Source organism: Pristiophorus japonicus, chromosome 7, assembly GCF_044704955.1.
Source record: "Pristiophorus japonicus isolate sPriJap1 chromosome 7, sPriJap1.hap1, whole genome shotgun sequence".
In the NCBI taxonomy this organism is placed as follows: domain Eukaryota; kingdom Metazoa; phylum Chordata; class Chondrichthyes; family Pristiophoridae; genus Pristiophorus; species Pristiophorus japonicus.
The window spans coordinates 92,236,312-92,263,135 of NC_091983.1; the positions used below are offsets into that span (position 1 = coordinate 92,236,312).

The window sequence follows — 26,824 nt, forward strand, 5'->3', positions numbered from 1 at the left end:
GTTATCCTTCCCTTGAAGATTGCCTTACTGGTTAAGCCTGCCAGGAAAGGTTCAAGTAAGTTTCACGCACACTTTGAAGTTTTAACTGGTGGAAAAGGGGCATAGTCACCAGGTTAAAAAGACCAAACACGATCAACCGGGGGGGGAGGGGGCGGGGGCAGGGAGGAACTGAAAAAAAAACTATCCCACAGCCCTGCAAGTATTTCCTTTCCTATCCAACTCCTTTTGAAGGTTACTGTTGAATCTGCTTTCTGTACCCTTTCAGGCAATGCATTCCAGAACATAACAACTTGTTGTATAATTACGTTTCTCATATTTTACAAATTATCTTAAATCTGTGCTCTCTGATTAACCTTCTTGCCAGTGGAAACAATTTCTCCCCATCTGCTCTATCAAAATCCTTTGTAATTTTGAACACCTCTATTAAATCTCCCTGTAACCTGCTCTGCTCTAAAGAGAACAATCCCAGCTTCACCAGTCTATAATTGAAGTCCCTCATCCCTGGTACCGTTTCAGTAAAGCTCCTCTGCAGCCTCTTTCTAAGGCCTTGACATCCTTCCTAAAGTGTGGTGCCCAGAATTGGATACAATATTCCAGCTGAGGCCTAACCAGTAATTTTTTTTTAAAACATAACGTCTCTGCTTTTGCACTATGCCTCGATTTATAAAGTCCTGTATGCTTTAAAAAAAAAACAGCCTTAACAACTTATCCTGTCACCTTCAAAGGCCTGTGAATGTGAAACCCTCTCTCTTCCTGCATCCCCTTTAAAATGAGAGAATCAGTTACAATCACTTTTCATCTTAAAAGTACATTTTATACAGAAACAGATGTCTGGAACTTTATTTAAAAATGCAACCTACTTGATGTCAGCACCAGCAATGAAGGAGCCTGGTTTTGATGAGATAAGAACAGCACTTCTAACAGCATCATTTGCCCAGACTTCATTCATCACCGCAATAAACTCTGACTGCAGCTGTTGAGATAGGGTGTTAACCTATACAGGATCAAAAGGAAACAAATTACAAGTTACATTATTTTTCTGAAAATCTCAATCCGTGGGGCTGGATTTTTGGCTCATTGCGCCCAGTTTAGCGCCTGGGCCAGACGCAAAAATGATTTTTTGGGGGAAGCAAATGAGGCGCACAACATTTCCCCCCCGGGCAGAAATTCTCGGCAGCGGCACTAAAAATTAGTGCTCGCCCAGTGCTTTCACCGTTTGGATGACGTCAAAGCTGCGCTAATGCCCCGGGCGGAACTTTCGAGCATATCGCCCGATTTACCGTCCGCCCGGGAACCCGCCAGCAAAAACCAGTCGCATCCAGGACGCACCCGGCGCCATCTTTAAAACGGAGGAGAAGTTGAGTGCATGAAAGGATTGGGAGAAGGCGGCTGCATTTTTCATAGTGAAGATTTATGTCAGTTTATAGTTTGTTTTAAAGGACTTTTTAAAAAGATGGGGGCTATACTAGGTCAGTCATTAGTCCTGGCTGCTATATTTATACAGCGTCGAGCTGCAAGGCTTATTGATGATCATTTTGAATGTAATCGAAGAGATCGCAGACGTTATAGGGAGGAGGTCTTACCCCACCCCCGCCCCCCCCACCCGAGTTTACAGGGAACATCGCCCAGACATGCAGCTCTCTAAAGTACAGTGCGTTAGAAGGCTGCAGCCTAACAGCGGCAAAAAAGAAATTTGCGCATGCGCAGAAGGGACGATTTGTTTCAGGGCAGTTTTGGCCCTGGTGCACAAAATCTGTTGCACAACGACGGAGATAGCGTTAATGCTCGTAGGCAACTTTCATTTGGCGAAGGTTGCGCGGGCGCTCATGCTAACCCGCCGCTAAAAAAAAATTTCTGTCACAATTTGCACCCGGAAACGGGCGAAATCGCAAAACCCGAAAGTCCAGCCCTAGTTTCCAATATGCACTTCACCAGTCCTCTTTTCAAAGGCAGTGAAGGAATCAGAGATATCTCCATAAACACCAATCCCTGTATTCATCTTAAAGGAGGCACATTTACCACAGGTGCAAACACCAGTTGTTCCTTTACCAATAGCGCATTCCTAAGAGCCAAGATTTATCCCCTGAGCTTCAATATCGCATCAACTGTTACACAAGTAAGATTTTTTACAAATAATTTTGCAATGTGATAATTCTTCTTTACGAAACTTAGCAGAAAGAGTTGTACATTAACAACTTGCATTTATATAGTACCTTTAACGTAGAAAAACCACCCAAGATGCTTCACAGGAGCATAATCAGACAAAGATCAACACCAAGCCAAAGGAGGTATTAGGAGGGGTAACCAAAAGCTCCATCAAAGAGATGGGTTTTAAGTAGGGTCATAAAGGAGAGGGAGGTGGAAAGGGAGGCAACTCCAGAGCTTGGGGCTGAGATGGAAGACATGGCTGCCATTAGTATGTCGAAGGGAGTGAGAGTGGGAGCTGAATAAGAGGCCAGAGTTGGAGGAACGCAAGATTCTAGGGTTGGAGAAGGTTAGAGAGATGGGGAGGAGGGCGACCATGAAGAGATTTGAATACGAGGGACTGGGAGCCAATGTAGGTCAGTAAGTATAGGGGTATGGATGAGTAGGACGTGTGGGTGTTTTCTTTGTTTTCCAGGATGATTCTGGAGCAGTAAGCTGTTTTAACAGATAACAGCAAGGCCCAATAGTGCTTGATGTGGTCTGGTCAGATTGCTGTTTCAACAGATAACAATGGGTTATTTCATAGAATTATAGAGCACAGAAGGAGGCCATTTAGCCCATTTGTGCCTGTGCTGGCTCACTGAAAGAGCTATCCATTTAGTTCCACTCCCCTCCTCTTTCCCCATAGCCCTGCAATTTTTTCCACTTCAAGTATTTATTCAATTCCCTTTTGAAAGTTATTATTAAATCTGCTTCCACCACCATTTCAGGCAGTGCATACCAGATCATAAGAATTTGCTGTGTCATTTATGTTTCTTCTTTACGTCACCTCTGGTTAGAAACATAGAAAATAGGTGCAGGAGCAGGCCATTCAGCCCTTCTAGCCTGCACCACCATTCAATGAGTTCAAGGCTGAACATGAAACTTCAGTACCCCCTTCCTGCTTTCTCGCCATACCCCTTGATCCCCCGAGTAGTAAGGACTTCATCTAACTCCCTTTTGAATATATTTAGTGAATTGGCCTCAACTACTTTCTGTGGTAGAGAATTCCACAGGTTCACCACTCTGGGTGAAGAAGTTTCTCCTCATCTCGGTACTAAATGGCTTACCCCTTATCCTTAGACAGTGACCCCTGGTTCTGGACTCCCCCAACATTGGGAACATTCTTCCTGCATCTAACCTGTCCAAACCCGTCAGAATTTTAAACGTTTCTATGAGGTCCCCTCTCACTCTTCTGAACTCCAGTGAATACAAGCCCAGTTGATCCAGTCTTTCTTGATAGGTCAGTCCCACCATCCCGGGAATCAGTCTGGTGAATCTTCGCTGCACTCCCTCAATAGCAAGAATGTCCTTCCTCAAGTTAGGATACCAAAACTGTACACAATACTCCAGGTGTGGCCTCACCAAGGCCCTGTACAACTGTAGCAACACCTCCCTGCCCCTGTACTCAAATCCCCTCACTATGAAGGCCAACATGCCATTTGCTTTCTTAACCGCCTGCTGTACCTGCATGCCAACCTTCAGTGACTGATGTACCATGACACCCAGGTCTCGTTGCACCTCCCCTTTTCCTAATCTGTCACCATTCAGATAATAGTCTGTCTCTCTGTTTTTAACCACCAAAGTGGATAACCTCACATTTATCCACATTATACTTCATCTGCCATGCATTTGCCCACTCACCTAACCTATCCAAGTCACTCTGCAACCTCATAGCATCCTCCTCACAGCTCACACTGCCACCCAACTTAGTGTCATCCGCAAATTTGGAGATACTACATTTAATCCCCTCGTCTAAATCATTAATGTACAATGTAAACAGCTGGGGCCCCAGCACAGAACCTTGCGGTACCCCACTAGTCACTGCCTGCCATTCTGAAAAGTACCCATTTACTCCTACTCTTTGCTTCCTGTCTGACAACCAGTTCTCAATCCACGTCAGCACACTACCCCCAATCCCATGTGCTCTAACTTTGCACATTAATCTCCTGTGTGGGACCTTGTCGAAAGCCTTCTGAAAGTCCAAATATACCACATCAACTGGTTCTCCCTTGTCCACTCTACTGGAAACATCCTCAAAAAATTCCAGAAGATTTGTCAAGCATGATTTCCCTTTCACAAATCCATGCTGACTTGGACCTAGCATGTCACCATTTTCCAAATGCGCTGCTATGACATCCTTAATAATTGATTCCATCATTTTACCCACTACTGAGGTCAGGCTGACCGGTCTATAATTCCCTGCTTTCTCTCTCCCTCCTTTTTTAAAAAGTGGGGTTGCATTGGCTACCCTCCACTCGATAGGAACTGATCCAGTCAATGGAATGTTGGAAAATGACTGTCAATGCATCCGGTATTTCCAAGGCCACCTCCTTAAGTACTCTGGGATGCAGTCCATCAGGCCCTGGGGATTTATCGGCCTTCAATCCCATCAATTTCCCCAACACAATTTCCCGACTAATAAAGATTTCCCTCAGTTCCTCCTCCTTACTAGACCCTCTGACCCCTTTTATATCCGGAAGGTTGTTTGTGTCCTCCTTAGTGAATACTGAACCAAAGTACTTGTTCAATTGGTCTGCCATTTCTTTGTTCCCCGTTATGACTTCCCCTGATTCTGACTGCAAGGGACCTACGTTTGTCTTTACTAACCTTTTTCTCTTTACATACCTATAGAAACTTTTGCAATCCGCCTTAATGTTCCCTGCAAGCTTCTTCTCGTACTCCATTTTCCCTGCCCTAATCAAACCCTTTGTCCTCCTCTGCTGAGTTCTAAATTTCTCCCAGTCCCCAGGTTCGCTGCTATTTCTGGCCAATTTGTATGCCACTTCCTTGGCTTTAATACTATCCCGGATTTCCCTAGATAACCACGGTTGAGCCACCTTCCATTTTTTATTTTTACGCCAGACAGGAATGTACAATTGTTGTAATTCATCCATGCGGTCTCTAAATGTCTGCCATTGCCCATCCACAGTCAACCCCTTAAGTATCATTCGCCAATCTATCTTAGCCAATTCACGCCTCATACCTTCAAAGTTACCCTTCTTTAAGTTCTGGACCATGGTCTCTGAATTAACTGTTTCATTCTCCATCCTAATGCAGAATCCCACCATATTATGGTCACTCTTCCCCAAGGGGCCTCGCACAATGAGATTGCTAATTAATCCTCTCTCATTACACAACACCCAGTCTAAGATGGCCTCCCCCCTAGTTGGTTCCTCGACATATTGGTCTAGAAAACCATCCCTTATGCACTCCAGGAAATCCTCCTCCACCGTATTGCTTCCAGTTTGGCTCGCCCAATCTATGTGCATATTAAAGTCACCCATTATAACTGCTGCACCTTTATTACATGCACCCCTAATTTCCTGTTTGATGCCCTCCCCAACATCACTACTACTGTTTGGAGGTCTGTACACAACTTCCACTGACGTTTTTTGCCCTTTAGTGTTCTGCAGCTCTACCCATATAGATTCCACATCATCCAAGCTAATGTGCTTCCTAACTATTGCATTAATCTCCTCTTTAACCAGCAATGCTACCCCACCTCCTTTTCCTTTTATTCTATCCTTCCTGAATGTTGAATACCCCTGGATGTTGCGTTCCCAGCCCTGATCATCCTGGAGCCACGTCTCCGTAATCCCAATCACATCATATTTGTTAACATCTATTTGCACAGTTAATTCATCCACTTTATTGCGGATACTCCTTGCATTAAGACACAAAGCCTTCATGCTTGTTTTTTTAACACCCTTTGTCCTTTTAGAATTTTGCTGTACAGTGGCCCTTTTTGTTCTTTGCCTTGGGTTTCTCTGCCCTCCACTTTTCTTCATCTCCTTTCTGTCTTTTGCTTTTGCCTCCTTTTTGTCTCCCTCTGTCTCCCTGCATAGGTTCCCATCCCCCTGCCATATTAGTTTAACTCCTCCCCAACAGCACTAGCAAACACTCCCCCTAGGACATTGGTTCCGGTCTGCCCAGGTGCAGACCGTCCGGTTTGTACTGGTCCCACCTCCCCCAGAACCGGTTCCAATGCCCCAGGAATTTGAATCCCTCCCTGCTGCACCACTGCTCAAGCCACGTATCCACATGGTTGTTTTGCCAATTACCTTAAATCTGTGTCATCTGGTTACCAGCCCTTCTGCCTCCTTATTTAATCTATCAAAACCCTTTGTGATTTTTGAACACCTCTATGAAATCTTCCTTTATCTGTCTCCGTTCTGTGACAAACAACCCCAGTTTCTCCATGTAACTGAAGTCTTTCATCCTTAGTACCATTCTAGTAAACCTCCTCTGCACTCTCTCCAAGGCCTTGACATCCTTCGTAAAGTGTGGTGCCCAGAATTGGACACAATACCCCACAGCTGCAGCCTAACCAGCATTTTATAAAGATTTAGCAGAACCTCCTTGATTTTGTACTCTATGGCTCTCTTTTTGAGTCTTCTCAACTTGTCCTGCCACTTTCACAGACTTTTGTATGTACACCTCCAGATCGTACTATTCCTGCATCCCCTTCAAAATATATCATTTAGTTTCAATTGCCTCTCCTCAATGTTCCTATCAAAATGAATCACTTGACACTTCTCTGCAATAAATTCCATCTGCCACATCTCTGCCCATTTCACCAGTCTGTCTGTGTCTTCCTGAAGTCTAAGAACTTAAGAACATAAGATATAGGAACAAGAGTAGGCCATACGGCCCTCGAGCCTGCTCCGCCATTCAATAAGATCAAGGCTGATCTGATCATGGACTCAGCTTCACTTCCCTGCCCACTCCCCATAACCCCTTATCGTTTAAGAAATTGTCTATTTCTGTCTTAAGTTTAATCAATGTCCCAGCTTCCACAGCTCTCTGAGGCAGCAAATTCCACAGATCCACAACCCTCAGAGAAGAAATTTCTTCTCATCTCTGTTTTAAATGGGCGGCCCCTTATTCTAAGATCATGCCCTCTAGGTCTAGTCTCCCCCATCAGTGGAAACATCCTCTCTGCATCCACCTTGTCAAGCCACCTCATAATCTTATATGCCTCGATACGATCATCTCTCATTCTTCTGATTTCCAATGAGTACAGGCCCAACCTACTCAACCTTTCCTCATAAGTCAACCCCCTCATCCTCAGAATCAACCTAGTGAACCTTCTCTGAACTGCCTCCAAAGCAAGTTTATCCTTTCGTAAATATGGAAACCAAAACTGCACGCAGTATTCCAGGTGTGGCCTCACCAATACCTTATATAGTTGTAGTAAGACTTCCCTGCTTTTATACTCCATCCCCTTTGCAATAAAGGCCAAAATACCATTGGCCTTTCTGATCACTTGCTGTACCTGCATACTAACCTTTTGTGTTTCATGCACAAGTACCCGCAGGTCCCGTTGTACTGCGGCACTTTGCAATCTTTCCCCATTTAAAATAATAACTTGCTCTTTGATTTTTTTTTGCCAAAGTGCATGACCTCACACTTTCCAACATTATACTCCATCTGCCAAATTTTTGCCCACTCACTTAGCCTGTCTATGGCCTTTTGCAGATTGTGTGTGTCCTCCTCACACATTGCTTTTCCTCCCATCTTTGTATCAGCAGCAAACTTGGCTACGTTACACTCAGTCCCTTCTTCCAAGCCGTTAATATAGATTGTAAATAGTTGGGATCCCAGCACTGATCCCTGCGGCACCCCACTAGTTCCTGGTTGCCAACCAGAGAATGAACCAATTATCCCGAGACTCTGTTCTGTGTTAGTTAGCCAATCCTCTATCCATGTTAATATATTACCACAACCACTTAAACTTTTATCTTGTGCAGTTAACATTTTATGTGGCACTTTGTCAAATGCCTTCTGGAAGTCCAAATAGACCACATCCACTGGTTCCCCTTTATCCATCCGGTTTGTTACATCCTCAAAGAACTCCAGCAAATTTGTCAAACATGACTTCCCCTTCAGAAATCCATGCTGACTCTGCCTGACTCTGCTATTCCAAATGTCCTGCTACAGCTTCTTTAATAATGGACTCCAACATTTTCCCAACCACAGATGTTAGGCTAACTGGTCTATAGTTTCCCGCTTTTTGTCTGCCTCCTTTTTTAAAATAGGAGTTCACCACTGCACTCTGCTTCTGTCCTTAGCCAAATTTGTATCCATACAGCTACTCCCTCACATGGACTTCAAGTTTGCAAACAAGTCTACTATGTGGTACTTTATCAAAGTCCATTTTGAAAGTCCATATACACACCAACCACACTACCCTCATGCACCCTCTTTATTACTTCATAAAAAAACTCAATCAAGTTAGTCAAACACAATTTGCCCTTAATAAATCAGTGCTGACTTTCATTTATTAACCCATATTTTTTGTGCCAATTAATGTTGACCTGGATAAAAGTCTCTCAAAGTTTCCCCACCACCAAAGATAGGTTAATTGGCCGGTAATTGCTGGGTTTATTCCTCACCTCTTTTTTGAACAAGGGTGTAACATTTGCAATCCTCCAGTCCTCTGGCACCACTCCCATATCCAAGGAGGATTGGAAGGTTGTGGTCAGAGCCTCCGCAATTTCCACCTTTACTTCCCTCAGCAACTTAGTAGGCATCCCATCTGGATCGGGTGACTTTTCTACTTTCAGCACTGCCAAACTTTTAAGTACCTCCGCTTCATCCTATTTAATTTCTCCATTACGTCCTCCTTTACTGTGATGTTGACAGCATCCTCTTTTTTAGTAAAGGCAGGTGCAAAGTACTCATTTAGTACCTCAGCCCATGCCCTCTGCCTCCACAGAAAAACCCTCCTTTTTTTGTTCCAAATCGGCCCCACCTGACATTTGACTACTCTTATTATTTATATTTATAAAAGACTATTGGGTTCTCTTTATGGTTACCCGCTCATCTATACTCATACATTGTCTTTGCCCCTCATATTTCCTTTTTCAGTTCTCCCCTGTACTTTTTGTATTCAGCTTGGTTCTCTACTGAATTATGGGGCTCAAGTTTTGGTCTGAGTTGCTCCTATTTTTTTGGAGCAACTAGTTTAGAATGGAGCATCTTAGAAATTGCAATTCTCGCATTTAGTTTGCTCCAGTTCTAGTGAGTTGGAATAGTTTAATTTTAGAACACATTTTTTTTTCCAAAAGGGGGCATGTCCAGCAACTTACGCCTGTTTTGCAAGTTTAGACAGCGAAAACTTACTCCAAACTAACTTAGAATGGAGTAAGTGTAGATTTTAGTACACTCAGAAAAACCTTGCCTACACTTTAGAAATTAGGCGAAGGGAAAGAGAGATGGGGGGGGGGGGGGGAAGGCGGGGGAAGGGAAGTTTACAAGCATTAAACACTTCTCTTTTACAAATAAAGAGCCATCAATAATAAATGATAATTAAATCAATAAATCAATCCAAAAAAATTTTAAAAAAAATTTGAAGATCAATAAATAAAAAATTACGTTTCTACTCACCGACTGCAGCACCGGGAGCCCTCCAACAGCGTGCTGGGACGGGGCCTTCCCAGGAGATGCCAGTCAGGTGGGCCCTGCCGCCGCCCAGAACTTCGGGAGGGGCCCGCCCCCAGCGATGATTGCCGCTGCCGAGGACTTCGGGCGGTGCCCGCCCCCAACGAGATGCCGGGCGGGCAGACCCTGCCGCCGACGAGGTAAGGGCTTGTCAGGCCTCTTGGCCGGGATAGGGATGTGCTGGGAGGGCCAGGAGTTACTTCGCATGCCGCGCCGAGCTGGAAACGGGCCTACAGATCGCGGAGAATCGCGAGATAAGTATTCGGCGCATTTTATGTTCTACAAATTAGGCGGGCCTCTCCGATGTGCGCCGTTCTCGCGAGAGTCCAAAACTTGAGCCCATGAACTCAACATTTATCGTAAGCTTCCTTTTTCTGTTTAATTTTAATCTCTATAGCTTTACTAATTATTAAATTATTAAATGCATACAGTCATGTGTCGAATTTTACACTACAAAAATATAATGGCCCAGATTTTGCATTAAGAATAATGGTCATCATCATCATAGGCAGTCCTTCAAAATCGAGGAAGACTTGCTTCCACTCCAAAAGTAGTTCTCAGGTAGCTGTACAGTCCAATGCGGGAATTACAGTCTCTGTCACAGGTGGGGCAGACAGCAGACAGTTGTTGAAGGAAAGGGTGGGTAGGGAGTCTGGTTTGCCGCATGCTCCTTCCGCTGTCTGCGCTTGATTTCTGCATGCTCTCGGCGACGAGACTCGCGGTGCTCAGCGCCCTCTCGGATGCTCTTCCTCCAGTTTGGGTGGTCTTGGGCCAGGGATTCCCAGATGCCGGTGGGGATGTTGCATTTTATCAAGCAGGCTCTTTGAGGGTGACCTTGAAATGTTTCCTCTGCCCACCTGGGGCTCGCTTGCAGTGTAGGAGTTCCGAGTAGAGTGCTTGCTTAGGGAGTCTCGTGTCGAGCACGCAGACGATGTGGCCCGGCCAATGGAGCTGGTCGAGCGTGGTCAGTGCTTCGATGCTGGAGATGTTGGCCTGATCGAGAACACCGATGTTGGTGCGTCTATCCTCCCAGTGAATTTGCAGGATCTTGCAGAGGCAGCGTTGATGGTACTTCTCCAGTGTTTTGAGATGTCTGCTGTATATGGTCCATGTCTCTGAGCCATATTGGAGGGACGGGTATCACTACTGCCCTGTAGATTGGTGCCAGATTTGAGGTCCTAATCTTCAAACACACTCTTCCTCAGGCGACCGAAGGCTGCGCACTGGCACACTGGAAGGACCTCGTCATCGATGTCCGCCCTTGCTGATAGAAGGCGTCCGAGGTATGGAAAATGGTCCACATTGTCCAAGGCCGTGCCATGTATTTTGATGACTGGGGTGGGGGGGGGGGGGCAGTGCTGTGTGGCAAGGTCAGGTTGGTGGAGGACCTTTGTCTTGTGGGTGCTTAGCGTAAGGCCCATTGGTTTCGTATGCCTCGGTGAATGTGTTAACGATGGCTTGGAGTTTGGCCTCCGAGTGTGCGTAGATGCAAGCACCGTCCACGTACTGTAGTTTGATGACAGAGGATGGGACAACCTTGGATCTAGCCTGGAGGCGGCAAAGGTTGAACAGGTTCCCATTGGTTCCATAGTTTAATTCCATTCCAGCGGGGAGCTTGCTGAGAGTAAGACGGAGCATTGCAGCAAGGAAGATCGAGAAATTTTGTTGGTGCGATGACGCAGCACTGCTTGACCCCAGTCCGGATGTGGATTGGGTCTGTGGTGGATCCATTGGTCAGGATCACGGCTTGTCTGTCATTGTGGAGCAGGCGGAGGATGGTGACAAATGTTTGGAGGCAGCCAAAACGGAAGAGGATGCTCCGTAGTCCCTCGTGGTTGACAGTGTCAAAGACCAGCCATTTACAAGGGTTGGTGCTGTTCCCTGCATTTCTCTTGTAGTTGTCGCGTGATGAAGATCATGTCCGTTGTACCCCTTAGTAGATGGAATCCATATTGCGACTCTGGGAGGAGCTCTTCAGCCACAGGGAGAAGACGATTGAGGAGGATTCTTGCAATGACTTTCCCAGTGGCCGACAGCAAGGAGATTCCACTGTAGTTACAACAGTCGGACTTGTCTCCTTTTTTGAAGATGGTCACAATTACGGCATCTGAGATCTCCTGGCATGCTCTCCTCCTTCCAGATAAGAGAGATAAGGTTATGCATTCATGCCAATAGTGCTTCTCCACTATACTTTAGTGCCTCAGCGGGGATTCCATCTGCTCCTGAAGCCTTGTTGTTCTTGAGCTGACGGATGGCCTTTTCTACCTCATGCAGGGCTGGGATTTTGCTGAGATGGTGGTGGGTAGCATGCTGCGGGTTGGAATCGAGGACAATCGTGTCGAAGGCAAAGTCTCGGTTAAGGAGATCTTCGAAGTGCTCCTTCCAGCGGCCCTGACTGCCTCGGTGTTCTTAATGAGTGCCTCTCTGTTCTTGCCAGCAGTGGGGTGGGGCCTGGAGTGCTTGGGCCATAGGTGGACTTGACTGCGCTGAAGAATCCTCGCACATCGTGGTTGTCGGCCAACTTCTGGATCTCCTGTGCTTTCTCCACCCACCAGCTATTCTTTAGGTCGCGGGTTTTTTGTTGGACCTCGGCCTTCAACCGCTTGTAGATCTGCTTTGCTGCTCCCGAATTGAGTTGCTGCTTTAGGTTCAGAAATGCCTTGCGCTTGCGGCTTATTAACTCCTGGATCTCCTGGTCGTTCTCGTCACACCAGTCTTGGTGTTTCCTGGTTGAGTGACCAAGCGTCTCTTGGCAGGTGCTGGTTATGGAGGCCTTGAGGGCAGACCAGGCGCTGTGGGCACTCCGCGTCATCGAGGGTTGCCAGGTTGGCAGTGAGGCGTTGGCTATATCATCATCATCATCATCATCATAGGCGGTCCCTCGAATGACGACGACTTGCTTCTACACCAAAAGGGATGAGTTCACTGATGTTTCAATGGAGGATCCAATATTCCAGTCCTGAACTCCAGGGGTGGAAGATGTCAGTGCATGGATTTTTTTAACATGTGGTTGACCGTTGCACATCAGTCAGCACACAGGCTTGACAGAGCTAGGCCTTTATCCAGTGGCAAGGGTTAACCAGGACAACAGGAGACCTACACTGCTGGCTGTATAGGGCTTTCTTAACTGTGTCTTTGAGTGCACCAGTGTTGATTTTTCTGCGGCATTGTTTCTGTTGCCATCGTTGTTTTGGGGCTATATTGATGTTAATGACGGAGCAGATTAGGTGGTGTTCCGTCCAGCAGTTGTCAGCTCCTGTCATGGCAAGGGTGATGCGCACTTTCTTGCGGTCCCTCACTTGGACAATGATGTAGATGAGCAAATGCCAGTGCTTGGAGCGAGGGTGTTACCTTGATGCCTTGTACTTGTCCCTCTGACGGAACAAGGTGCTAGTGATGACAAGGTCATGTTCTAGGCATTTTGTAAGGAGCGGGATACCGTTGGAGTTGGTTTTCCTTACCCCCTCTCTGCCGATCACACTTCCCCAGAGGTCTGTGTCTTTAACGACTCTGACGTTGAAGTCGCCAAAGAGGATCAGCTTGTCATCCATACGGACTCGGGTCAGGGGATGTTCGAGGCTGGAGTAGAATTCCTCTTTGGTCTCACCTGTTGCGTCGAGTGTTGGGACGTACGCGCTGATGACTGTGGCGCACTAATTCTGGGCTAGGATGAGTCGGAGAGTCAAGAGACATTCGTTTATTCCTTAGGGGGAGTCTCTGAGACGGCCCACCAGCTCATTCTGGATGGCGAATCCAACTCCCATGAAGGCGGCGTCTTCTTCTGGTTTGCCCTTCCAGAAGAAGGTGTAACCACCACCTTCTTGTTCTTTGAGCTGGTCTTTTCCTGCAGGCCGGGTCTCACTTAGGGCAGCGATATCAATGTCGAAGCGTCCGAGCTCCTGGGCAACGATAGCTGTGAGGCATTCCGGTCTGTCGCTGTTGGGGTTGTCCATGAGGGTCCTGACGTTCCAGGTCCCGAGCTTCATTTTGAAGGGTGGAAGATACCTGTGCGTGAGTTCTTTTACCGTGGGGTGGCCGTTGCACACTGGCTAACACACGGACTTAGTACAGTGGCAAGGGGGTCCGAGATGACTGGAGACCAGGATCTACTATATAAGCTGAGTTGCCTATGGTGGGATTTAAGTCGTAAGCTCTATTTCAGCTTCTCGAGGGGTCGTGAGAGGGGTCAGAGTGGCTGCCGCCATTATCTGCGCCACGTTCCCGACAGTGGCTCCGCCACTGTTCCTCCAGCTGCTTTCGCCTCTACAGATTGGGCCTCCGGCCGAAGGGATTCCGGGGTCACCGCCAGGGCCGGCGTCGAGCCGGCCGAAGGAACTCCGGGGCCAGCGTTGAGTCGGCCGAAGGGACTCTGAAGGTCGCCACCAGATGGAGAGAACAGAGTTCAGGGGGAGGGCAGAGTTCAGACCTGGGAGGACAGAGTTCAGACCTGGGAGGACATGTTCCAAATCCTCGGAATCCGGAGAGGGAGCGAGTTCCAGGTTCAGTGGAAAGGTCAAGGAGATTCTTGGTGCTGCGGAGAGGTCCGATAGGTGGGCCCAGGTTATTGTCCGTGCAGCATGGGTTTGTGCTGCATGGCGAATTTATAATCGGGAATAAAGAAACGGCAGACCAATTGAACAAATACTTTGGTTCTGTCTTCACGAATAACCTTCCGGAAATGCTAGGGGACCGAGGGTATAGCGAGAAGGAGGAACTGAAGGAAATGGTGTTGGGGAAATTGATGGGATTGAAGGCCGATAAATCCCCTGGGCCTGATAGTCTGCATCCCAGAGTACTTAAGGAAGTGGCCCTCGAAATAGTGGATGCATTGGTGATCATTTTCCAACAGTCTATCGACTCTGGATCAGTTCCTATGGACTGGCGGGTAGCTAATGTAATATCATTTTTTTAAAAAGGAGGGAGAGAGAAAACGGGGAATTATACACCAGTTAGCCGGACGTTGGTAGTGGGGAAAATATTGGAATCAATTATTAAAGATGAAATAGCAGCGCATTTGGAAAGCAGTGACAGGATCGGTCCATGTCAGCATGGATTTATGAAAGGGAAATCATGCTGACAAATCCTCTAGAATTTTTTAAGGATGCAACTAGTAGAGTGAATACGGGAGAACCACTGGAGGTGGTGTATTTGGACTTTCAAAAGGCTTTTGACAAGGTCCCACACAGGAGATTGGTGTGCAAAATTAAAGCACATGGTATTGGGGATAATGTATTGACATGGATAGAGAACTGGTTGGCAGTTAGGAAGCAGAGAGTCGGGATAAATTGGTTCTTTTCAGAATGGCAGGCAGTGACTAGTGGGGTGCCGCAGGGCTCAGTGCTGGGACCCTAGCTATTTACAATATACATCAATGATTTAGATGAAGGAATTGAGTGTAATATCTCCAAGTTTGCAGATGACACTAAGCTGGGTGGCGGTGTGAGCCGTGAGGAGGATGCTAAGAGGCTGCAGGGTGACTTGGACAGGTTAGGTGAGTGGGCAAATGCATGGCAGATGCAGTATAATGTGGATAAATGTGAGGTTATCCACTTTGGTGGCAGAAAGATGAGGGCAGAATATTATCTGAATGATGACAGATTAGGAAAAGGGGAGGTGCAACAAGACCTGGGTGTCATGGTACATCAGTCATTGAAAGTTGGCATGCAAGTACAGCAGGCAGTAGAAGGCAAATGGTATGTTGGCCTTCATAGCTAGGGGATTTGAGTATAGGAGCAGGGAGGTCTTACTGCAGTTTTACAGGGCCTTGGTGAGGCCTCTCCTGGAATATTGTGTTCAGTTTTGGTCTCCTAATCTGAGGAAGGACGTTCTTGCTATTGAGGGAGTGCAGCGAAGGTTCACCAGACTGATTCCCGGGATGAGGAGAGACTGGATCGACTGGGCCTGTATTCACTGGAGTTTAGAAGAATGAGAGGGGATCTCATAAAAACGTATAAAATTCTGACGGGACTAGACAGGTTAGATGCAGGAAGAATGTTCCCGATGTTGGGGAAGTCCAGAACCAGGGATCACAGTCTTAGGATAAGGGGTAAGCCATTTAGGACCGAGACGAGGAGAAACTTCTTCACTCAGAGAGTTGTTAACCTGTGGAATTCTCTACCGCAGAGAGTTGTTGGTGCCAGTTCGTTAGATATATTCAAGAGGGAGTTAGATATGGCCCTAGCGGCTAAAGAGATCAAGGGGTATGGGGAGAAAGCAGAAAAGGGGTACTGAGGTGAATGATCAGCCGTGATCTTATTGAATGGTGGTGCAGGTTCGAAGGGCCTACTCCTGCACCTATTTTCTATGTGCTTTGGGGTGTGGGAAATGCATCCGCGCGATTAGAACCGGGGGGGCGGGGGCGGTAGACTTAAGCTTAAACGTTGTGGGGGAAGAGAATGGGGGAGGGAAGGTGTAGGATGGCCACGGGTAATGATGTTCAGTGGAGCTCCCTAGGGAGCTGCCATCCTGGGCGCCATCTTACAGTTCAACGGTGAGGCTATCAGTGCTAATCGTTAATATGGAGTAACTTCTGACATCCGCTTATGTGCAGTTAAAAGCAGAAATCAGAAAGTTGCTGTCCAAGTTACCCATTTCCTACATTAGCTTCGCTACACCGGTACCTTGTCGATAGACTCGGCATTGAAATACATGATGGGCGTGAAGTTGCTGTACCTACCCACTAGACTCATCAGAAAAAATTATGGCTTGTGCATTCAGGTATAAGTGAATTTCTAAACAGTGTGATAGAAACATAGAAACATCGAAACATAGAAACTAGGTGCAGGAGTAGGCCATTCGGCCCTTCTAGCCTGCACCGCCATTCAATGAGTTCATGGCTGAACATGCAACTTCAGTACCCCATTCCTGCTTTCTCATCATACCCCTTGATTCCCCTAGTAGTAAGGACTTCATCTAACTCCTTTTTGAATATATTTAGTGAATTGGCCTCAACAACTTTCTGTGGTAGAGAATTCCACAGGTTCACCACTCTCTGGGTGAAGAAATTCCTCCTCATCTCAGTCCTAAATGGCTTCCCCCTTATCCTTAGACTGTGTCCCCTGGTTCTGGACTTCCCCAACATTGGGAACATTCTTCCTGCATCTAACCTGTCCAAACGCGTCAGAATTTTAAACGCTTCTATGAGGTCCCCTCTCATTCTTCTGAACTCCAGTGAATACAAGCCCAGTTGATCCAGTCTTTCTTGATAGGTCAGTCCCGCCATCCCAGGAATCAGTCTGGTGAACCTTCGCTGTACTCCCTCAATAGCAAGAATGTCCTTCCTCAGGTTAGGAGACCAAAACTGTACACAATACTCCAGGTGTGGCCTCACCAAGGCCCTGTACAATTGTAGCAACACCTCCCTGCCCCTGTACTCAAATCCCCTCGCTATGAAGGCCAACATGCCATTTGCTTTCTTAACCGCCTGCTGTACCTGCATGCCAACCAGGTCTCTTTGCACCTCCCCTTTTCCTAATCTGTCACCATTCAGATAATAGTCTGTCTCTCTGTTTTTAATTACGGCCAAACAAACTCTTTGGCACTGAAAATTTACTTTTCAAGTGTTGAGTCTCTTTCCTTCAGATTTTAATTATTGTTGGATATTTTTTAAAGTTAAAAAAATATAAAAATTATTATACTCGTTTGTTATGTCTCTTATCTTTCTCTCAATCCCATCTTTCTTTCCCTCACTTTATTTTGCTTTCTGTACATGAGTTTACATTTAATTAAATATCCTAATTTAAACTTCCTGGTTTCGACTCTACGTTGCTCAGTGAGGATTCCTCAGTCTGATTGGTTGGAGACATTCTGCTGTGTGCCCCGCTCATACACGCCACAGATCCCCTGTAGAGGGCGCTGCACTGAAAAGGATCTCTAGTAGCCGCAAGTTGCTGCTCAAAAGCCCACAGAAAGTCTTTGGGCAGCTGTAAGCGTGCCGTTCCTTCACCGCTGACTGCAAAATCCAGGCCAATATATAATTGGCAAAAACCAGAATGTGTTTCCTATCTTTTTAAAAATTCAATGTTGTGCTCATTAAGGTGAGCGAGATTAGTGCTGGAGAATGGAACACTGTCCACTTCAGAAACTCAGTCAGTAAACTCAGGTGATAGCATAATTAGATACAAAGCAAAGGTACCTCTACTCAGTTTCAATTCAGAAGACTATTGGCCCAGTGTGACATTTTTCCTATTTCTATTGTTAGTTAGTACCAAATTTGGAGGTGCTTTAAGCCATGCCTATCAGGAACTGCACTGAGACTACAAAATGCATTTCACTTATGATCCAAACATCCAGGAGTCTATGCTGGATTTGAACCTTGGCCCTGGAAGTGAAAAGCTAGTGCCGAACTCATAATTCATCCTCAAAATTACTGCATATTGTTCACTTCCATGATAGATCAATATGCACATAGATAACATTTAATGATAGAGGGATCTCTCGCTGCGACTGGAGCAAGACTTTATGAAAGTAGTAATATCATTAAAAAAAAGATAGACTTGCCCTTCAAAAACTCTCGTCAATTCCTTGGATTTTGGAGATTTGCTTTTATAAATCAGAATAAATATGCAACAGAATGACTACTGAAGGACACTAAAATACCCTCTGTGTAGTTCAGCAATTGGTTAGTGGCTAAATGAAATACAGCTTACCTTTATTCTTTGCTACAAAAGGCAAATTGATGATTGGACTCATTCAATATTAGCAGTCGGAAATAAAAGATATTAAAGGCCCAAATGAGTTATTACCTTAGAATTCGGTGTGTTAAAACGTACAACTGCAACATCGCCCTTAATTTCACAGTTGACATTGGTCCTCTCTAGAAGACAGACAGTAACATTTAAAAAATGCAGGAGCATTATTTATTTTTTTTAAAAAAACAAAAAATTAGAATTCTGCATATGGTACGTACCCAACCTTTCAGAATATTAAGGAATGGTGCCAGGTTTGATGGTGGTTTTAGGGGGGCACGGTGGAATGCAACTGCTTTCCCAAAGAAAGGATGCAGATACATAACTTGCAGGCAATTCATCTTGGACTGTTGTAGATATTCTTACTACTAAATCAAGAGCAGCATTGGCTGATATTAAAGAATAAATTGCATGGAAATAGGAATCATGCTAATTCCAGCAAGTGTCACTGCCCCTAGGATAAGAAGGGATTTTATTTTGGAGGGTGGGGGAGCAGGGGAAGATTGGAAGAAATAATTATGGACTGTAACTTTCAGCCAATTGTGGTAAATATAAAACTTGATCTGGTCATGGCAATATATTTTTGTATGGGCTTAGTCAAAATGAATGCCGTCCTGGGTTTCCAAACAGAAAGGTGCCCATTGCCTCAACGTATGCAAGAGCTGTTTCTTCTGATTAGGAATTTATTACAATCAATATTTTCTTCAATCTAATTGGGTATTAGATTGCTGTATATGTTATGAGCTGGAGTTATAACAGGTGTCAGAATGCTTGGATTCCAGACAATGCAACTTAACTTTCTCATTCGCATACCATGAAATTTCCTCTGGATTTATATCCTGATGTCACCCTGTATTGTCATTGTAAGATGTTGGTTAGGTGCAAAAAATGCAGATGGAGGATACAATGATCACAAACTACGATCCCATTATGCACTGAAGATGATGAAACTATTAAAGTGATGGTACATTAAAAGAAAGTAAATGTAGAAATGTTATGGGTCAGTCTGTATTTCTTCAGTTCTGACCAAGTTGCTCATTCATTTGAATGCAGGGTTCCCCATGACTCAAATTCCAGTTATATCACCTTTTATTGGAGCATCCATAATGAGACTGTATTCTGTTTATAAAAAGACAAGATTCCTGTTTCATACTAATAAGCTGTTTCATTCCATGAAAATAAGAAATCAAGGGAGCAAGGTATACTAGACTTCATTTTTACTTGTAGAAAGCTTGTAAAGTGTAAAATTAACTGCTCATTGATTATTTTTAGATCTTCTATCGGTTTACTCTTCTGCTATATAGTATTTGAGTAATCATTTTGCTTCTGTAAATCATCAATCATCTATGTGAAATTGGTCCAATATCCAGAGAGTGTAATGAAACTACTACAAACATTCCATTGCAGAATGTTACTGCTAAAGCAGACAATTTTTAGCTCTGGGCTGGCCAATCCAAAATGTACACTACCTGATGAGGGACTAAGTTTGTTTTGTGAGAAGAAGCTTGGTACAGACATTAAGAAAAAAATGTCTAAAAAGCCCAAGTTAAAATACTAATTACCTATCTTTAAATCTATGTACTGCAGTTCTATCAGTACACTTATTTATCACGTGCTAAAAATATGTTCTGCCAAGTACAAAGTAATCATGCCATTTCAGCATTTTAATTGAAATGATCAGAATAGAAAATATCCAGTTTTTGCAGATTTTAGCATAGAATATATTTTTCCTCACACATTACTATTTTACATTGAAAAACAGACCCGACAGCCTGCTGTACATTATATGAAAAATTGACTTGGAGGCATTTTTGTTTGTCGCATGCAGTATTTTACATTGTAAATAGTCAGAGAGCCCAAGAACTTCCAATATGAATATTAAAAAAAGGGAAAAAGAAAGACAGGTTGCATACAGCTTGCTTTTAATCCTCTTGTTGAAAATACTTACCCATTATAATTGAAGAAACTGTGAAACGGCGACAGGTATAACCTAAAATAAAATGATTACAGCATTTAGATATGGCATATTAAAGATTAGCCAACCTCAGAGGAAGCCAGAATCAGGCTTCATTTAAACCAAATACATTTTTTTTTTAAAAGGCAAAAAATTTAATTCCAAACAAGCTGAACAGTTTTAAAATAGTGAATGTCTTTATTCAATTTTTCAGGATTTTTCTTTAAGAGTTCATTCTTGACAAGATAACCCCCAATGATTCAGCAAAACTAAACTTCATCTATAATATTAGCAGAGTAGGCTCCTCAGAATGTTAAGGATTCACTTTGCACAAACACAACTGATAAAGATGATGTTCTACTAAGATAATACTTTATAAAGCGATCAATACAAGAGTGCGGTGAAAGATTTGACTGAAGTGTTCCTAAAAAAGTCTATTTTTCCCTTCAAATGGATAAGGTAGCATAGTAGTAATGGGCCCAAGTTTCGGCCTCAATTTCTCCTGATTTTTTGGAGCAACTGGTATAGAACAGAGTATCTTAGAAATTCAAATTCTCGGCATTTAGTTTGCTCCAGTTCTAGTCAGTTAGAACAGTTTCACTTTGAAACAGAATTTTTTTTTCAAAAGGGGGCGTGTCCGGCCACTTACGCCTGTTTTTAAAGTTTCGGCAGTGAAAACTTACTCCATACTAACTTAGAATGGAGTAAGTGAAGATTTTTGTACGCTCGAAAAAACCTTGTCTACACTTTAGAAAATCAGGCATAGGTTACAAATCAGGCGTCGGGAATGGGGGGGTGAGGCAGGTTTAAAGGGAAGTTTACAAACATTAAACACTTCAGTTTCACAAATAAAGAGCCATCATCAATAATAAATGATAAAAACATCAATAAATCAACCAATAAATCAATCAAAAAAAATAAATAAGAAATAATATTTTTTTAAATCAATAAATTAAACATTTTCTACTTATCGACTGCAGCACCGGGAGCCCTCCAAAAGCGTGCTGGGATGCCCCCCCCACCCCCTCTCCCAGAGTGTCTCTGTCAGTGTCTGTGTTTCTGACAGCGAGGGGAGGGGGGTAGAGGGAGAAGGTGGGGGGGGTAGAGGGAGAAGGTGGGGGGGGTAGAGGGAGAAGGTGGGGGGGGGTAGAGGGAGAAGGTGGGGGGGGTAGAGGGAGAAGGTGGGGGGGGTAGAGGGAGAAGGTGGGGGGGGTAGAGGGAGAAGGTGGGGGGGGTAGAGGGAGAAGGTGGGGGGGGTAGAGGGAGAAGGTGGGGGGGGTAGAGGGAGAAGGTGGGGGGGTAGAGGGAGAAGGTGGGGGGGGTAGAGGGAGAAGGTGGGGGGGGTAGAGGGAGAAGGTGGGGGGGGTAGAGGGAGAAGGTGGGGGGGGTAGAGGGAGAAGGTGGGGGGGGTAGAGGGAGAAGGTGGGGGGGGTAGAGGGAGAAGGTGGGGGGGGTAGAGGGAGAAGGTGGGGGGGGTAGAGGGAGAAGGTGGGGGGGGTAGAGGGAGAAGGTGGGGGGGGTAGAGGGAGAAGGTGGGGGGGGTAGAGGGAGAAGGTGGGGGGGGTAGAGGGAGAAGGTGGGGGGGGTAGAGGGAGAAGGTGGGGGGGGTAGAGGGAGAAGGTGGGGGGGGTAGAGGGAGAAGGTGGGGGGGGTAGAGGGAGAAGGTGGGGGGGGTAGAGGGAGAAGGTGGGGGGGGTAGAGGGAGAAGGTGGGGGGGGTAGAGGGAGAAGGTGGGGGGGGTAGAGGGAGAAGGTGGGGGGGTAGAGGGAGAAGGTGGGGGGGTAGAGGGAGAAGGTGGGGGGGTAGAGGGAGAAGGTGGGGGGGTAGAGGGAGAAGGTGGGGGGGTAGAGGGAGAAGGTGGGGGGGTAGAGGGAGAAGGTGGGGGGGTAGAGGGAGAAGGTGGGGGGGTAGAGGGAGAAGGTGGGGGGGTAGAGGGAGAAGGTGGGGGGGTAGAGGGAGAAGGTGGGGGGGTAGAGGGAGAAGGTGGGGGGGTAGAGGGAGAAGGTGGGGGGGTAGAGGGAGAAGGTGGGGGGGTTGAGGGAGAAGGTGGGGGGGTAGAGGGAGAAGGTGGGGGGGGTAGAGGGAGAAGGTGGGGGGGGTAGAGGGAGAAGGTGGGGGGGGTAGAGGGAGAAGGTGGGGGGGGTAGAGGGAGAAGGTGGGGGGGGTAGAGGGAGAAGGTGGGGGGGGTAGAGGGAGAAGGTGGGGGGGTAGAGGGAGAAGGTGGGGGGGTAGAGGGAGAAGGTGGGGGGGTAGAGGGAGAAGGTGGGGGGGAAAGGAGAAGGTGGGGGGGAAAGGAGAAGGTGGGGGGGAAAGGTGAAGGTGGGGGGGAAAGGAGAAGGTGGGGGGGAAGCAGGAGTTGGGCGTGGGAGGAGCCTTATGCACGCAGCCCCAGTGAGGCCATTCGGCCAGGGCTAGGGGCTGCGTGCTTCGGGCCCCTCCCACACAGTTTTGGGCGCCTGGAGCTACTGCACATGCGCGCCCACTGTAGCGCGCATGTGCAGAGGTCCCGACACTGTTTTCAGCGCAGGGACCTAGCTCCGCCCCCTACAGGTTTTGCTGCGCCGCGCCCGACTCAAGAGGACCAGCAGGGAGCCGGAGAATCTGCAAGTTTTTTTTAGGTGCACTTTGTGGCGCGAAAAACGGTTGCGGCTGCGCCGTTCTAGGCGCGGCCCGAAACTTGGGCCCTATGTTGCTGGATTAGTAATCCAGAGGCCTGGACTAATAATCCAGAGATATATTTGAGAGTTCAAATCCCACCACAGCAGCTAGGAAATTTAAATTCAGTTAATTAAATAAATCTGGAATAAAAAGCTAGTATCAGTAACGGTGACCAGGAAACTACAGGATTGTCATAAAAACTCATCTGGTTCACTAATGTCCTTTAGGGAAGGAAATCTGCCGTATGTGTGACTCCAGACCCACAGCAATGTGGTTGACTCTTAACTGCCCTCTGAAATGGCCTAGTAAGCCATTCAGTTGGTACCAAACTGCTACATGGACTGTAGCGGTTCAAGAAGGCAGTTCCTTCCGAAGGGCAATTAGAGATGGGCAATAAATACTGGCCTTATCAGTGACACCCATATCCCACCAACGAATAAAAAAATGCCTTTCAGCTCGCTCTTCAACTTTATGCTAAACAGAGATAACCCACTACTGGCTACTTTAAAATGTTATACTGTGGGTAATTACAAAAAATCATATAGAATCAGAGAATGGTTACAGCACGGTGGAAGGCTATGCCTCCCGTCGAGCCCGTGCTGGCTCTCTGTAAGAGCACCTCTGCTAGTCCAACTGCCCCGCCCTTTCCCCATAGCCCTGCAAATTTTTTTTCTTTCAGGTATTTATTCAACTCATTTTTTGAAAAGTGATCGAGTCTGCCTGCATCACGCTTTCAGGCAGGGGATTCCAGATCCTAACCACTCGCTGTGTAAAAATGTTTTTTCTTGTGTCGCCTTTGGTTCTTTTGCAAATCACCTTAAATCTGCGTCCTCTGGTTCTCAATCCTTCTGCCATGGGAACAGTTTGGACACCACCTCTATCAAATCTCCTCTCAATCTTCTCTGCTCCAAGGAGAACAATCCCAGCTTCTCCAGTCTACCCATGTAACTTAAGTCCCTCATCCCTGGAGGGTGCTCACAAAAATGGGAGCTGGTTGCAACGAGCCCTGTGCTCATATATTTAACAGTTCACTCGGGTGCAGGATGATTTCCATGGACTGGCAGAAGGCCCACATAGTGCCAATATTTAAAAAGAGCACAAAGTCAGAATTGGTACATTGCACATCCATTAGCTTTGGTTATAGGCAATTTGCTAGAAGGAATCATTAAATATACACTGTATGATGACGTGGATAGAGAAAGTGTTATCAGAGAATCCCAACATGGCTTCTGGAAAAGGTGATGAACACCTCCATTCAGTCCGTAAGTGTAACCCTGAGCTTCAGATCGCTTGTCACTTTAATTCTCCACTCCACTCCACTATCTCTGTCCTCGGGCTCTTGCACTGTTCCAATGAAGCTCAATACAAGCTCGAGGAACAGCACCTCATCTTTTGTTTAGGCACGTTGCAGCCTTCTGAACTCAACATCGAGTTCAACAATTTCAGAGCATAACCTCTGCCCATCTTTGGCTCCTGCAACCCCCCTCCCCCCCTCCCCACAATATTTGGTCATTTTTGCCATGGCATCAATTTAAGATCACATCCAAAAATAATTACATAAGAACATAAGAAATAGGAACAGGAGTAGGCCATACAGCCCCTCGAGCCTGCTCTGCCATTCAATGAGCTCAAGTTTCGGCCTGAGTTGCTCCGATTTTTTTTGGAACAACTAGTTTAGAATGGAGCATCTTAGAAATTGCAATTCTCGTCATTTAGTTTGCTCCAGTTCTAGGGAGTTAGAATAGTTTCATTTTAGAACAGATTTTTTTTCCAAAAGGGGGCATGTCCAGCCACTTACACCTGTTTTGCAAGTTTAGACAGGGAAAACTTAGAATAGAGCAAGTGTAGATTTTTGTACGCTCAGAAAAACCTTGCCTACACTTATAAATCAGGCGCAGGGAATGAGAAATGGGGTGGGGGGGGGGGGGGGGGGAGGGAGGGAAATCAATAAATCAAATCAATAAAAAATTAAGTTTCTACTCACCTACTTCAGCACTGGGAGATCTCCAACAGCGTGCTGGGACGGCCTCCCCCCACCACCCCCCAGTGTGTCTCTGTCAGTGTCTCTCTGTGTTTGACAGCGAGGAGGGAGGAGGAGGAGGAGGAGGAGGAGGGGGGGGGGGTGTGTGTGGAGAGGAGGAGGGGGGGTGTGTGTGGAGAGGAGGAGGAGGGGGGTGTGGAGAAGAGGAGGAGGGGCTGAACGGGAGAGAGGAGGGGGGGAAGGCAGAACGGGAAGGAGGGAGGGGAGGGAGGCTGTACAGGAAGCGGGGGGGGGGGGGGGGAGGCTGAACGGGAAGGAGGGAGGGGAGGCTGAACAGGAAGGAGTGAGGGGAGGGGGGTGAGGCTGAACGGGAGGGAGGGGAGGCTAAACAGGAAGGAGTGGGAGGGGCGGGTAGGCTGAACGGGAAGGAAGGAGGGGAGGGGGGGTGAGGCTGAACGGGAAGGAGTGAAGGGAGGGGGGGTGAGGCTGAACGGGAAGGAGGGAGGGGAGGGGAGGGGAGGGGGGGAGGCAGAACGGGAAGGAGGGAGGGGAGGCTGAACAGGAAGGAGTGAGGGGAGGGGGGTGAGGCTGAACGGGAAGGAGGGAGGGGGGGGGGAGGCTGAACGGGAAGGAGGGAGGGGAGGGGGGGGGGGGAGGCTGATCGGGAAGGAGTGAGGGGAGGGGGGGGTGAGGCTGAACGGGAAGGAAGGAGGGGAGGGGAGGGGGGAGGCTGAACGGGAAGGAGGGAGGGGAGGCTGAACAGGAAGGAGTGAGGAGAGGGGGGTGAGGCTGAACGGGAAGGAGGGAGGGGGGGGAGGCTGAACGGGAAGGAGGGAGGGGAGGCTGAACAGGAAGGAGTGGGGGGGCGGGTAGGCTGAACGGGAAGGAGGGAGGGGAGGGAGTTGAGGCTGAACGGGAAGGAGTGAAGGGAGGGGGGGGGGTGAGGCTGAACGGGAAGGAGGGAGGGGAGGGGGGGGGGGGAGGCTGATCGGGAAGGAGTGAGGGGAGGGGGGGGTGAGGCTGAACGGGGGGCGGGGGAGGTGCGGTAGGAGGTTGAATGGGTCCTGCCGATGACGAAGAAGAAGCCGGGCCCCCGCCGCCGCCACTTTGGGCAGGGCCCGCCCCCAGCGAGATGCCGAGCGGGTGGGCCCCGACACGGGGGAGGAGGCGGGGGGGGGGGGCAGAGGCTGAACGTGAGGGGGGGCGTTGGGGAGCTGAACGGGGGGGAGGCTCGAGTCCCGATCTTCACCCGGGGAGCCCATTCAGCCAGGGCTAGGGCCGGCGTGCTTTGGGCCCCTTCCACAAAGCCTCGCACACTCTAGCGCGCATGTGCAGAGGTCCCGGCCCTGTTTTCAGCGCCGGGACCTGGCTCCGCCTCCGACCCTTTGTGCTGTGCCGCGCCGAGCACGAAGACGTCCTGAGGAGACCGGAGAATCACAAGGTAAGTTTTCGGCTCCCTTTTTATTCCAGAAAGTCGGCGCACCTTTTACAGAGGGCGGAAACTTGGGCCCATAATGATCATGGCTGATCTGATCATGGACTCAGCTCCACTTCCCCGCCCGCTCTCCATAACCCCTTATCACTCAAGAAACTGTCTATTTCTGTCTTAAATTTATTCAATGTCCCAGCTTCCACAGCTCTCCAAGGCAGAGAATTCCACAGATTTACAACCCTGAGAAGAAATTCCTCCTCATCTCAGTTTTAAATGGGTGGCCCCTTATTCTAAGATCATGCCCTCTAGTCCTAGTCTCCCCCATCAGTGGAAACATACTCTCTGCATCCACCTTGTCAAGCCCCCTCATAATCTTATATGTTTCGATAAGATCACCTCTCATTCTTCTGAATTCCAATGAGTAGAGGCCCAAACTACTCAACTTTTCCTCATAAATCAATCCCCTCACCCCCAGAATCAAC

The 26,824-nt window shown here is 47.1% G+C and overlaps 1 protein-coding gene across 1 annotated transcript in view; it reads right to left on the minus strand.

Annotated features, from left to right (window-relative positions):
- hadhab (hydroxyacyl-CoA dehydrogenase trifunctional multienzyme complex subunit alpha b) overlaps positions 1-26,824 on the minus strand; it is a 105,568-nt gene that overhangs the window by 63,793 nt on the left and 14,951 nt on the right. The window contains exons 2-4 of the mRNA XM_070885137.1: positions 20,266-20,307; positions 18,375-18,445; positions 861-994 (exon numbers count right to left, since the gene is read on the minus strand). Of these exons, the coding sequence (XP_070741238.1) occupies positions 861-994; positions 18,375-18,445; positions 20,266-20,307 (247 nt within the window). The remainder of the gene's footprint in view (positions 1-860; positions 995-18,374; positions 18,446-20,265; positions 20,308-26,824) is intronic.